This window comes from Molossus molossus, unplaced genomic scaffold, assembly GCF_014108415.1.
Source record: "Molossus molossus isolate mMolMol1 unplaced genomic scaffold, mMolMol1.p scaffold_m16_p_2, whole genome shotgun sequence".
NCBI lineage: Eukaryota > Metazoa > Chordata > Mammalia > Chiroptera > Molossidae > Molossus > Molossus molossus.
The window spans coordinates 144,309,162-144,322,877 of record NW_023425355.1 but is presented as its reverse complement, the minus strand read 5'-3'; the positions used below and the strand labels follow the sequence as shown (position 1 = coordinate 144,322,877).

At 57.8% G+C, this 13,716-nt stretch overlaps 1 protein-coding gene across 8 annotated transcripts in view; it reads left to right on the top strand.

The window, feature by feature from the left end:
• The window catches only part of TBL1X (transducin beta like 1 X-linked), a 162,442-nt gene that overhangs the window by 121,218 nt on the left and 27,508 nt on the right, over positions 1 to 13,716 (top strand). For 7 of the 8 annotated variants that reach the window (XM_036271774.1, XM_036271775.1, XM_036271770.1 and 4 more), the window contains one exon: positions 495 to 601. In XM_036271774.1, coding sequence (XP_036127667.1) covers positions 544 to 601 — 58 coding nt within the window. In that variant the 5' untranslated portion in view covers positions 495 to 543. Of the gene's footprint in view, positions 1 to 494; positions 602 to 2,134; positions 2,246 to 13,716 lie in introns of all 8 variants that reach the window. The other variant, XM_036271778.1, reaches the window with a different exon arrangement.

The window sequence follows — 13,716 nt, the reverse complement described above, 5'->3', positions numbered from 1 at the left end:
CCAAGTCAAGTCTTACCCGTGACAGGTGTGCGGGCCCAGGGCCTCTGGCCCGCTTGGTCGTTCCTGGTCTGCGAAGGCACTTGGCACCTGAGCCCGGCCCCTCTGTCCTGGGCTGCAGGCCCCGAATGCGTGGTCAAGTCCCTTGTCATCACACCGTCACGTGATTCTCACTGAATGAAGAGTCGGCTTGTTTTCATCCGCGGTTGCCCCTGGGTGGGTCACCCGACCCTGCCCCAGCCTCGTGCCATGCCCCGGCACTTCCCGTGTGTGGGAACGTGTCCCAGGATGTATGTTCTTTACGTGGGTCATGACGACCTCTCTACGTCCCGTGCGATCAGACCGTGGCGCACGCAGCAGCTGTGAGCTCGCTTTGTGGGGGGGACGTCAGGGGTGTTCTGGGGTGTTTTCCCCAGTGGTGTCGGAAAGAACGCAGAAGAAAGAGACCTGGGCCGTGTTTGAAAACTCTCCGTTTTCTCCTCTCGCCTTTCCCGCAGAGGGTGGCTCGCGCTTCGAAGGACCTCGTGGCCGCGAGGCGAGGCTAAGATGAGCATAACCAGTGACGAGGTGAACTTCCTGGTGTACCGGTATCTGCAGGAGTCAGGTAACGGTCCGCGGGCCACCCGTGATGAGAAAAGTGGGCTCTGGGCGAGGCCGAGGGGGTGCCAGGGGACGAGAGCAGGGGCTGGGACCACCCCGTTCCTGGGGTGGCGGGACGGACGTGTGCCTTCTTCCCCGGATGTTTCTGTTCAGGGGAGATCGCGCTCGGGTGGAGACCAGAGGGGTCGGGGTGGATGCGGCCGCGGCCTGGGCCATCGTGAACGGATATGTGGGCTCCTGTGTAGATACCAACCCCTTAGACCAAGGACCTCTGATTTACTGAGCTTCCACCGCCCCCAGAAAAGAAGGGGGGCCTCACACAACCTTCTGACAGTTAGGAATAGTTATTTCCCCCCATACGTGTGGTTACGGCCGAGAATTTCCTTTAGGGTAAGTAATGCGCAGGCCAAGTGTAGACAGAGGGACCTTGTGTTAGCAGCTGATGTCCTCGGGGAGCAGCGAAGGGGACAGAGGGGTGCCGCGGGGCCCGGGGCCCAGCACGGCCTTGTCACCGACGAGCAGGAGCTTTGAAACGAGTCCTTGGACGTCGCTGAGCCTTGATTCCCTCATTATACAATATCGGGGTGTCCCCAGCTCTGGAGCCGGAACCCGGTGTACAGAATTGCTTGTGGGTGTTTTTTAAAATTCTAGAGTCTTGATTCTTTCTAAATTAACTTGGTCAATGTTTGTGTTAGTTTCTAAAGGGCATACTCCTTTAACTTTAAAACTGCCGTAGTTGATTGGAGACTTCACAGTGACATTTGTGAACTAATGTCCTTGTCCCCACCCACCACGTGACTTTGGCGGTACCGTAGGGACCCGTGAATCTGCCGCCCCCTGTCTCCCCTCAGAGGTGCCTGCCCTCCTGGGTTTGAGGGCGTTTAGGGGTCTGTTCAGGCCTCTTATCAGCTCTGGTGGTTTCCTTGGCTTATAGGCGGATCACCCCACCCCGTAGCTGCCTTTACGGTCCCGTGGCCCCCCTGGGTGTCTCTGTCCAAATCGGTCCGAGTTCTCCTTCCCAAGGGAAGACGCAGTCACATTGGGTCGGGGCCCACTGCATTCCCGCTGACCTCCCCTTGAGTCGGTCTGCAGCGACTGTTTCCAAGTACAGTCCACTCTCGGGTGTACCGGGGATGGACTTCAGTGTGCATTTGGGGATGGGGGACACCACTCACAGCCATCGCCCTTGTGTGTGTGCAAGTTTTGTGAATGTGGTATCATGCTGTGTATATCCTGCAACGCGATTTTCCAAGAAGGAGGCCGAGGTCCCGCTGCCTGAAGACACCAGGGTTGAGGGGAGCCGGGTTGCAGGGAGCCAGCATGAACCCTGAGCCTGAGCTCGTCCCGAGAGCGCGGGGGGAGGGGAGCTGGGCAGGCATGGCAGCCAGACCCAACGGCGGTGGGAGCTGTCCGCTCAAACCGGTGAATCCCTCCATCCGAGCCTCCGCTTTCTCTGCCGAAAATGGTTATCCGGGGCAGAGGAGTGAAATCCATCGGGCACGGGGCCCGTCATGAATTAATACCTCTCCCCTCCAAGCCTGGAGACGCAGTGGAGGCAGAGGTACAGCCGAAGCGAAGGAACAGATCATCAGTGACACTGTCGTCCGTGTGTCTGGACATCAGGACGCACAGAGGGTGTGAGAAGCAGGTGGGTGGTCCCTGGGCCGAGGCGGGGTGCTGCTAGCCTCTGAAGAGACACACACACCTCTGTCCCTTCCTCCCCGAGAAAGTCCAGACGGCCTTTTTTGGTGTTTGCTAACATTGGTCACTGTTTGTTGATGGTTTCTGTAACCGGGCAACTGGGCAGGAGCCGGGAGGCCGCAGTGTGTAGAATCTCCTCAGGGCCCATTGACGTCAGGGGTACTCGGCTCCGGGCGTAACGGGTCCGAGCACCCGAGGGTGAAACCCGCGTGCTGAGTGGGGATTGAGAGACCACAGCGAGTCCCTCCGGTGAGGAAGTGTGCCCAGGGCTTGGCTGCAGTTCCCCACGGAACGTTTTCGAAAGAGGAAGGGAGAGAAGAAATGCCTAGTGTCGAATGTTCATGTGAGGGTGGTTTTATGCGTGTAGCTCAAATCCGAAAGTTTTGCTTAAGCAAATGTGGAGCTGCTGCCAAGTGCACGGAGGTCCTTCTCCACAGTCTGTTATCTCTCTTCCAGCCTCAAAAAAGGCAACACCTCCCTGGGCGGTGGTTTGCCTCCAGGCGTCGGTGTTATCTGCTCCCTACCGCCGTCAAACACAGGAAAATGTCGTCCCAGAGCCGATAAGCTGGTCCCGACTCCTCGCAGTCTGGCTGGCAGGTTCCGGCGGGTTCTGGGTGCCGAGTCTTGGTGTTGCGGGTGGAAGGAAGTGGAGCTGGGGAGGCAGGGAGACGGAGGTGGGCGGTGGCCCCGCAGTGGGACCTGGAATGAGCGTCACCGTCCGGGGTAGACCCAGAGCGTGGCCCCCACCTCAGGGTGCAGGGAGGGCCACGTTCCCCGAATCACGGTGTCCCGGTCCTAGCCCCCCCGCCTGGTGGAAAGAGGCCGGCTTCTGTGCCCGGAGGCCGGAGACGTCCTTCCGGTCGGTTCTCACGGGCCCACCAGCCGTTCCCGTGGGGCTGCGGTGAGACAATCCCAGGGGAACCCTGGCCCTCTCAGACTCTCGAAAATGGGCGGATTGCATTTCTCTGCCCCAGGAGGCGGAGTTCACATCACCTTCGCTTCTCGTATGGCCCTCGCCCAACCCTGTCCACCAGCCCCCCACCCCTTACCTGCGACTTCACTTTCTGGGGTTCTAGTTATCCACGGTCCCAAAATTATGAACTGGGAAATTCCAGAAACAGACAGTTCATAAGTTTTCAACTCGGTGCCATCTTTGTGGCCCGATGAAGTCTGTCGCCATCCCGGCCACGACAGGAGCCGTCCCTTTGCCCGGTGTGTCCACCCTGCCCTTCAGTCCGTCAGGCGTTTTCAGGGAGGGAGACAGAATGTTCACGGACCGTGATTACAGCCCTTGGTGGTCATGGTTCTGTTTTGTTATTAGGTATCGTGGTTCACCTCTTGTGGCGCGTAATTTATCCATTAAGCTTTATCCCACGTGTGTCCGTGTAGGAAAAACAGTACCCACGGGGTTTGGTATTGTCCGCTGTTCCAGGCGTTCCCTGGGGGTCTTCAGTGCCCCCTGTGAAGAGGGGGGCAGTGGGAGTTCGTTCTGTACTGCTTCGCCTTCGCCCCTGGTAATGCTCCGCGGCAGCCGGTCGTCCATTGTCCTGTGAAGAACATTCTGGTTTCCAGGCTTTGACGGTTTTGCCGAAAGCCCTCAGAAACGTCTGTGTGGAGGTATTTCTTGTGAACACGGGTTGTTGTTTAGCTTTGCGGATGGCCTCTCACCCCGCAGGTCTCGGCGGGAGGGAGCTGTGACCCCGGTGGGGCCCCCAAGGCCAATATGAACCCCAAGCGGAAGCGTAAACTGCCCCAGGACCTGCAGAGAGCCCTTCCGGGGTAACGTCCTCGCCTGCCGAACCCCGAGCACGGGTCCCCACCAGGCTTGCAGGTCCCCCGAAGCCTGGAGAAGCGTTTCCCAGCTGAGTTCTGTGACTGACATCAGCCACACGAGCAGCAGGCAGACGCTTGATCAAAGCCACCCGGGGTGAGGAAGAGACTCAGCTCCCAGCTCCGGCGTTGGCACAGGGTGTCACCGTGGTGAGACCTGAGTCTGCAGAGCGGGGGGCAGGAGCAGGTTCCATGGGTGCTGAGGGGGCGAAGGGGAGGTCGGGGACCTGACGGGGGCCACCCCAAGGGTCTGCCGTGGAGGGGAGGAGGGAGACCAGGCAGGAGGTAGGGGACCCGTTTTTGTTCAAGGCAAGGGGCTTGCACGTGTCCTCGATTGTTTATTTTTTTCTGTGAAATGAAAATGAAAAAAACAATAAAATAAATGGAAACACCTGCAGGCGGTGGTGGTGACCTCAGGACGGAACCGAAGCGCGAGGGGGCCCCTCCCGGTGGTCGGTGAGGTGTGGAGCAGGCTGTGTCCGGTAGGTCACCGAGGGCCGATCGTGACAACAGCTGGGGAAAGTTCCTTGTCACCCTCCTAGCTTGGCAGGGTGGGGAACTTCTCTGTTCCTGGTGAGGGCTCCAAGGTCTTCCAGGGGGGTTGGAAACGCCTCTACACGGGCACGTATTGTCTGACTGATCCGTGGTGGAGAGGCCCGTTTATTTCATTTATTTTTATCCTCACCCGAGGACATTGTTGCATTTATCTTCAGATAGAGCAGGAGGGAGAAAGGGAGGAAGAGAGAAAAAGAGAAACATTGATGTGAGAGAGTCACATCGAGTGGCTGCCACCCACACAACCTCAACGGGGGCCGGGGACGAACTGTAACAGAGGTACATACCCTTAGCGGGAACCGAACCCAGGACTCTCTGGTCCAGATGCTGCGCCAAACCGGCCAGGGCGAGGCCAGTTCATACCCGTGGATTGCTTCTGTCGACCTCGCCGTACGGGTTACTCAGGCGCCCGCAGCTCCCAGATGGGAGCGAGCCCCGCGCCCAGGCGGGGGCCGAGTGGCTGCCGCGGTAGCTCCATGGACGGAAGCGTTTCCTCGGATCCACAGAGCCGGGTCCTGGTTCCGTGCTGTGCACCGTCCTTGCAAAGGAGGCAGTGAAACACCCTGTGCCCAGGCTCTCGAGACCTGACGCCGATCTCGGTGACATTTCTCATCCCGTGGAGGAGGCCGGTGATGGGGAAAGGCACGCGGCCGTCAGCAGGTGGTACGCCTGTGTGCCCGGTGACACCGCCTGCTTTTCTGTGTGGCGAGGACATTAGATGGACAGGGGCCTGCGAGCCACTCCCTCCGCACAGCCACACCAGGCCCACGACCGGAGGGTGCTTCTGGGCTGGACACTCACAGATCCCCCGGAGGTTTCCAAGTCCTGCACGTCAGCGCGGCCGCCTCCCGGGGGCAGGGGGAAGAAGCCTGTTGTGCTGGAAACAGCCAGGCTGGACTGGGGGACCTGGCAAGGTCCCTGTAAGACGGGGGACGGGGCTGAGGGCTGGTCCCTGTGTTCCAAGGGGCCACGGCCACGGCCGAGCTGTTTCCGAGGCAGCGTCAGACCACGAGGGTGAAGAGTTTTCTCTGCAAAAGCACCGGCGGACGTGGGGCCTGGGAAATACAGCTTTTTCCAATCAGCCCAGAAGACATCCTGGGAATTTCGCTTTTTCTTTTCAATAGAATCTTATGAAACTTTCATTCCCCTGGAAATAGCAGCAGGCCCTCGGACACTCTCTCGGTGCCCGGCAGCACGACCGTGAGCCCGCAGAAGGCCCGTGCTGGCCGCGGGACTCGAGGTCGGCCTGTCCTTCCTGTCCCTGCGAGGGTCAGGGTCGTCACAGACCTGTGGGCAGTGGGGGCCGAAGACGCTCCTTTCTTCCTTGACTGAGCGACAGGGAGGTTGGCCGGAGGGCGCCCCCGAATCTGTCCTGTGTGTCCTCGACGCGGGCCTCCTTCCCCGCGTCCTGAGCTGGGTTCTTCGGGAGGGGGCTGGGCTGCCCGTGAGCCCGGGGGCCCTGCGGAAGGGCAGGTGGGAAGCAGGGTCTGGCAGGGGGCCCTCGAATGCCCGAGCTGTTCTGAAGGCGACCTCGGCCAACGCCGTGTGGGAGCTGGGGCTACAGCCACCTGCTGCGGCTGTTCCGTGCTGGGCTGAACCGGCCCGGCGTTACGTCCGGTCCCCCATCCGTCAGGTGATGCGAGGTCCCCGAAAGGCACGACCGTGGGTGAGGCCGTTGGAGTAGACGGCCCTGACGGTGCTCATCTTGTTGGAACGTTATTTCTCCCAGACGAGCTGGGGTCTCTGGGGTTTCGTTCCGTCGGTGAGCACACACTTCCCTGAGCCCGTCACACGCAGTGACTCCTGAGCAGGGCTGCCACTTGTGCCCAAATGGACTGTCGCCCACCTGGTGGGCTCAGTGGTTAGCGTCGGCCCTGCTCCAAGAGGTCCCCAGTTCAGTTCCCGGTCAGGGCACATGCCCAGGTCGTGGGCCACATCCCCAGTGAGGGGCGTGCAGGAGGCGGCCCATCGATGTTTCTCTCTCTTTTCCCTCTCCCTTTCTCTAAAATCAACAAAGAAAAACATTTTTTTAAATTTTATTTTTTTCTATTAATTTATTTTTGTTACAGATGTTTCTCCCTTTTTTCCTCATCGACACCCTCCCCCCCACCCCTACCCCGTCCCCAGCTCTGTTGTCCACATCTATCGGTTATGCGCACACGCATATAAGTTCTGTGGTTTGTCTCTTCCCTCCCCCCACCACGCCCTCTTCTGAGGGTTGTCAGTCTGTACCCTACTTCCACGTCTCTGGGTCTACCCCGTTCCTCAGACTGTTATGTTCATTATATTCCTCAAATAAGTGAGATCATGTGATACTTGTCTTTCTCTGCTTGGCTTGTTTTGCTTAGGATAATACTCTCCAGGTCCCTCCATGCCGTCTCAAAGGGTAAGAGGTCCTTCTTATCTTTCTTACAGCTGCAGTCCAGACTGAGCTCTGTGTGTTGAGTGGTCTTTCTGTCCCCGGCTCGTCGGCCCAGACCTGTGGGCTGTGTCAGCAGGAGGGGGGTGTGTTCACAACCCCGACGGGCAAGATCTGTTTCCTTCCTTCAGAGAGGAGGCTCGCCGGTGGGGGCGCAGGCGGTAAAATGTTCTTTCCAGAAATCATGGTAGAGCCCTGGCCGGTTTGGCTCAGCGGTGAGAGCGTCAGTCCTCGGACTGAAGGGTCACAGGTTTAATTCCTGGTCAAGGGCACGCACCTGGGTTGCAGGTTCCATCCCCGGCCCCGGTCTGAGTTGTGCCAGAGGCAGCCAGTCAGTGTCTCTCTCTCACATTGATGTTTCTCTCTCTCTCCCCCTCCTTCCCTTCCACTGTATCTAAAAATCAGTGGGAAAGTATCCTTGGGTGAGGATTAACAAAAAATAAAAGAGGTGCCCTGGCCGGTTTGGCTCAGCAGTTAGAGCGTTGGCCCGCAGACCAGAGAGTCCCGGGTTCGGTTCCCGCTAAGGCCACGGACCTTAGTTGCAGTTTGTCCCCGGCCCCAATTGGGGTCTTGTGGGTGGCAGCCACTCAACGTGTCTCTCTCACATCTATGTTTCTCTCTCTCTCTCTCCCACTCTTTCTGAAGACAAACGCAAAAATTAAAATTAAAAAAAGTAATAAAAAAGGAAGAAGAAAGAAATCACAGTAGTAGCAACCCCGATGCCCGTGGTTGGGTGAATGGGTGAACGAAATGGGGGCATGCGTACGAGGAATGAACTATATACGTGCACTGCCCAAGCTGAACGGGTCTCCAGAGAAATGTCCTGGGTACCACACGCCACTGTCCAAAGACCACATGCCGTGTGGTTCCATGTAGAAAACATTCTGCAAACGACAGTACTGTGGAGACACTGCCACGGCTGGGGTGCGGCGGGTGTCCCTGCAGAGGGGTCGTGGGGGCGTTCGTCTGTGCAGATGGGAGAGTTCTGTGTCCTGGCTGTGGAGGTGACCACACACGTGGACACGTGGATACGTGGCCCAGAATTCTACATGCAATGGTCAGGCGTGCGGGAGCGCACGCGCACAGGTCAGAAACCCTGGACACCAAACGGTCTGCAGCGCATGACCGGTCAACGAGATGTCTGCCTCTTGGTCTTGCTACTGCGCTGCAGCAAGGGCGGTGCCCCAGCCAGGGAGACTGGTGAAGCATCCATGCCAGCCTGTTCTCAAATTCCCGGGAGTTCCTGATTCTGAAACCATTAAATCAAACATAAATTAAACCGGGAACATCATTTTACGCTCCCCTTGTCTGCGGGGCTTTGTGTGAGAGAGCGGAGAGGGGGTGGTCAGTAAGACAGAGGCAACGGAGACGATTTCATTGCACTGTCAGGTCATGAGCCAGGCCGGAGGCCCAGGTTTCCGCGGGGAGCGCCCTGGGGTCATAGATCCGGTGCTCACTGAAGGAGGGGCGGCTGCCAGGGCCCCTCGGCGTTTGGAAACAGAAGCATCGCGGGGGGTCGGCGGAGGTGAAGAGAAGTGTCACGTGTGTGCAGTGACGATGTTTGCCTCCTTGGAAGGCGGCCAGCCGGGCGGGCGTTTTGTGGAGGCCAGGCCACCTGCGGGTGCTCCTGGCCGGCCTCGTGAGGGGCATTTGTGCAGTGCATCAGGGCCACGGTCGCTGGGAAGCTGCATTTTTACTGGGGGGGGATACAGTCTCTGCAGGGCTTCTTCCCACCCCTTTCCGGGAAGGGGGGCTCTTAAAACGTTTCTAAAACATCCCCTTAAGAGCTTGAGCGCGAAGGATTCTAGAACAGGTGTGCGGTCGGCCTGAGACAGGTGGGCAGGTCAGCGGACCCTAACCCCGGAGAGGTTCTGAGTGGCCGCAGCGTCGTGTGTCATGTCAAGGCTTGGAGCCCATCGGTGAAGGTCAAGGTTTCTCAGCCGCGGCCCTGTGGACATTTGGGGCTGGGTCCTTGTCGTCCCGGAGGGGCCGTCCCGGGATTGCCGGGCCCAATCTTGTTGGTCCTTGCAAGGAGTTCCCCCTGGCAGCTGCAGTTTTAACAGGCCTGTCCTTCCTCCACCCTTGATCTGGGGCTTTGTTTTGATTCTTCTGCCGCACTCGGTGAGACTTGAACAGTGAGCAAACGGCATTCCTCATGTTTATCACATTTTTCCTGGGTCTTTACCCCTCGAGGGTGGGCGAGGGGTTTCAAAGCGTTCCCGGCAGAGAATAAAATAGTTGGGAGTAGCCCATTTTCGATCTTTTTTTTTTTTTCCTTCTTCCAGTATAGAAGGTTAGATCACCGGGAAAGGGTGTTATACTCTTAATATCTGAGAATAATTGCATCTCTGAAAATAATTCAGCGGCTGTGCCCAGGGTAGTCCTGGCAAGGGACAGATGAGCTCCGGCGTGTCCCCTCGGACGGCGGGACGCTTGCTTATGCGAGACAGCCTTGCTCGGGTCCGGGAAGGCGTTGTCCTGGCTCTGCTACCTGAACTGAAATGAAAGTTCCAGGCTCCTTGTTCAGCTGCGTCTCTAAAAATACATTTGGGCCGCGGCGGCTCTTTTGCATTGCTGACGTGCGCCCCGGTGTCCGAAGAGAACCTTCCGGAAACAGCAGGGCAGGCGTCCGTGCCGGCCGTAGCCTCTGCTCTAGAAATAATAGAGGAGAATACGGGTTTCATCAGAGAATCAAGAAGGCCGACTTGAGTACTCTGTCCACGTTATTAGAGGATGGAAATACCTTTTTTAATCCTCACCGAGGATATTTTTCCATTCATCTTCAGTAGAGTGGGAGGGAGAGAGAGACACATCGATGTGAGAGAGACACATCGATCGGTTGCCTCCCGCGTGACCCCGACCAGGGCCGGGGATCGGACCCAAGACTCTGGTCCACGAGCCGATGCTCTAACCCCTGAGCCAAACCGGCCAGGGCAAGGAGAGAAATACCTTTAAAGTCATGTCACACAGTAACATCTCACACTTTAATTTTTTCCGGTAGATGGATGCAGGGCATTTCGGCTGGTATAGCACAGGTCCTCTGCCCTCAGGGTCTGTGATTTGCTAGAAGGTTTCTCAGGACCCAGCAACTGTTACACTCAGTCTGTTACGCCACAGAGACACGTCCTCATACAGCACTTTGCCGTAGCCTCGTGTATACGTGACGGTGACTAAGGGAGGAGGTTTTAAATGCTCTCACCCGTCAAAAGGTAACAGCGGGTGGTGATGGAGGTGTTAACGGACCCTCCTGCGGTGATCATTCTGCAGTAGATCCATGTATCGGGTCAGTTGTCCAGTTGCATATGCACCATGTTATATGCTTGTTTCTCAAAGCCGGGGTGGGGCAGGGCGGGGGGGGGGGGCGGATATGGACTAAAATCAGCAAAGGAGACGGGCTGGGGCGCGGTGCAGGGGTCCCCTCCCAGGGGACGTAGGTGCAGGTCCTTGTTTCTCCAGCCCCGACGTACAATGACCCATGTGCGCTGTTGGCTAACCACCCGAGGTTGGGTGGCCAGGGTTTGCCCGGGGGGCAGTGGTGTGGCCTGCAGCAGCTGCCGAGGGCGGAGAATGACAACTCGGAGAGGACGTGGTGTCCACGTGACTTTGTTGCGGTCCAGGAGTAAGTCTGGGTGGAGCTCACCTGGCCAGCACTGGTGCAGCTGTGTGTGTGGTATTTCAGTGTTAAAAATGTGCGGCTGGGTATGTGGCTGGAGAACCTGATGCCCGTGTGTTTCGTGAAACCCCCTGGCTAGTGTCGTGGCAGCGGTAATTCACGCTACTCCACCCACGGGGCATATCCCGCACCCCGGGAAGCGCAGGCTGCCAGGCCTCGGCGCCGGCTCCCGGCTCCCCGCACGGTGTCACGACCGAATCAGCACTAACAGGGCCTGTTGCGACACAAACCCCCTCGATATGTTGCAGTTGTAAGCAAACTCCTCGCTCCAAACGAGCGTTTTCCGAGACCGTTCCTTTGGGCTGGTGACAACCACTGAGAATCACAGCATGGAGTCGCGGAGATGTCGCCCTTCCCTGCGTGGCGCGTGGTGCGTGGCACGTGGCAGAGCCCGCCACCCCGTTCCCCGGGTCTTCACTTCCCGTTTGTACGTGTGTGGAAGCTGAGACCCGAGATTTTGACATCCTTGTGCATATTAGTTTGTCGGCGGGGTGAGGGTGCGATTAGAATGCAGCTCACCGCCCTGGCCGGTTTGGCTCAGTGGTTAGAGCGTTGGCCCGCGGAGCAATGAATCGCGGGTCCGATTCCGGTCAAGGGCTCGTACCTCGCTTCCGCTCGTCCCCGGCCCTGATTGGGGTTGTACCGCAGGCAACCAGTCGATGTGTCCCTTTCATGTCAATGTTACTCTCTCTCTCTCTCTGTCTCTTCCTCTCTCTCCCTTCCACTCCATCTGAACAAAAGTGGAAAAATATTCTCGGGTGAGGATTAAAAAAAAAAAAAAGAATGCAACTCACCCTGGCGGGGAGCTTCCCTGGTTGGAGTGTCATCCCGATAAGCCAAGGTTTGGGGTTCCGTCCCCAGTCAGGGCACGTTCGAGACGCAGCCAGTGAATGCATAAGTAAGTGGAACAACAAATCGATGTTTTTCTCTCTCTCAAATCAATCAATAAAAAAAGGATGGGGTTGCATGCAGTCGATCCCTGGCCCCAGGGGGGTTGCGGGTGTGCCAGAAGCATCCAATCAAGGTCTCTCTGTCTCTCTCTCCCCCTCCCTTCCACTCTCTCTAAAAATGAATGGAAAAAAATATCCTCCGGTGAGGATTAGCAAAAAGAAAGCAAGAAATTGAGCAAAAAAGAAAAACTTGAGTGTTTATACATTGCACTTGTTTAAGTACAGGTGTTGCTCAACATAGCCCAGTAATCTCTGTCGGTATTAACATCGAAAAAGTGAAATTCTGGTGACGGCAAGGCGTCTGCGGTGCTTCCCACCTTGAAGTTTGGGGATAAGAGAGCGTCGGAGACCGATCGAGTTTCCTGTTTTAGTCCAGATGGAGTCGCCACGTACCAAGGCGCCTGTTTTCACAGGTCACACGTCATTTCCATGTAAGACCTGCCTGTCCGGAATTCTGATGTGACCTTCAGAGTGTCTGGCCCTGATAGATTTCATTTCCTGACACTTTTCTTCCTTTTCTTCCTTGCAGATGGAGAGCTAGTCCCGGGGACGGAGACACAGCACGGCCCTTTCTCCCAAGAGTCTGTGTCCCTTCTCCAGTGTCTGCTCCTCCATCCACTCTTTTTTTTAAAAAATATTTTTTCTTTATTGATTTTAGTGAGAGGAAGGGAGAGGAGAGAGAGAGAGAAACATGGATGAGAGCGAACATGGATGGGCCGCCTCCTGCACGCCCCCCACTGGGGATCGGGCCCACGACCTGGGCATGTGCCCTGACCGGGAATCGAACCAGCGACCTCTTGGCGCAGGGTGACGCTCAACCGCTGAGCCACACCGGCCGGACTCCACTTCTTCAGTGCATTGTCCCCAAGGCACGGCCTTGTCTTTCCCTCCCACACCTGTGTGTGTGGTCAGCATGTTACTCCCCCTTGAGCCTGCATTGCCTCCGCCCTGCTGCTCTGGGGCACAGTTCCCAAGTGGTCACGAGTACGATCCCACACGTATCACCATCGCCATTCACCGCCACCGGCCCTCCCTCCAAAGAAACCTGCCTCTACTCTTTGCTCTTCAATATGCAAACGTCCGCATGGCACCTTTCTGGCTGCTCACCCCACGTCTCTATCACCTGGATCTCCCCAGGTCTCCCCTATGTCTCTGTCACCCGGGTCTCCCCACGTCTCTGTCACCTGGATCGCCCCGGGTCTCCCTAGGTCTTGGCAGCTGCGTCCCCTTGCCCACTGACTCGCTGCAGAGACCGTGCAGAAGGTCCCGGAAGAATGTGTTTCGTGTGACGGCGCTGAGACCGTCAGGCCGTCGAGCTGTGTTCAGCCGTTGGCCGTGGTTAAATGGGTTCGTCGGTGAGGGTGTCGGTGAGGACGAGTGAGGACTGTCTGCAGCCCACGTGGGTGGGGCGGTGACTGTGTGGCCGGCATCCTTCCAGGGACTTCGCAGGTGACACGATGAGCCCCTCGGAAGGAGACGCCGTTGCATCGTCGAGGCACAGCCGGAGTGGTCGAGCCGGGATTCAGAGCGGGCCAGCTGGGCCCAGGATCCTCCTGTTTTAAAGGTGGTGACATCGCTGATTTCTTTCTGACCTGAAGCCGTGCGTTCCGGGAATACACCCCGCGTGGCTCGGATGTGTGTCCCTTTCTGGTGCTGAACGTGGTGTGTTCGTGCCGGCCTGGCAGATCCACACGCCTCTCACCGAGGCGAACGGGGCTGGGCTGTCCCTTTCCGAACGTCCTCGGCAGGCTGGGTGCCAGGGTCGTGCTGGCCCCCGGAAGCGAGTTGGGGACCCGAAACCGCTTCCGGAAGGATCCCCGGGCTCCGTCGGCTGCCCGGTCTCACCCCGAGGTCTGGCTGGAGGACGTTTCTTGTGCGGGGCCAGAGGGAAGAGATGTCAGTCCCCGTCGCAACTGCTCATCACAGAAGCGGCCACGGAAAACGCATGGAAAAGCGAGAGGTGCCGCGTTCCCGCGGGGCGTCCTTGGCCG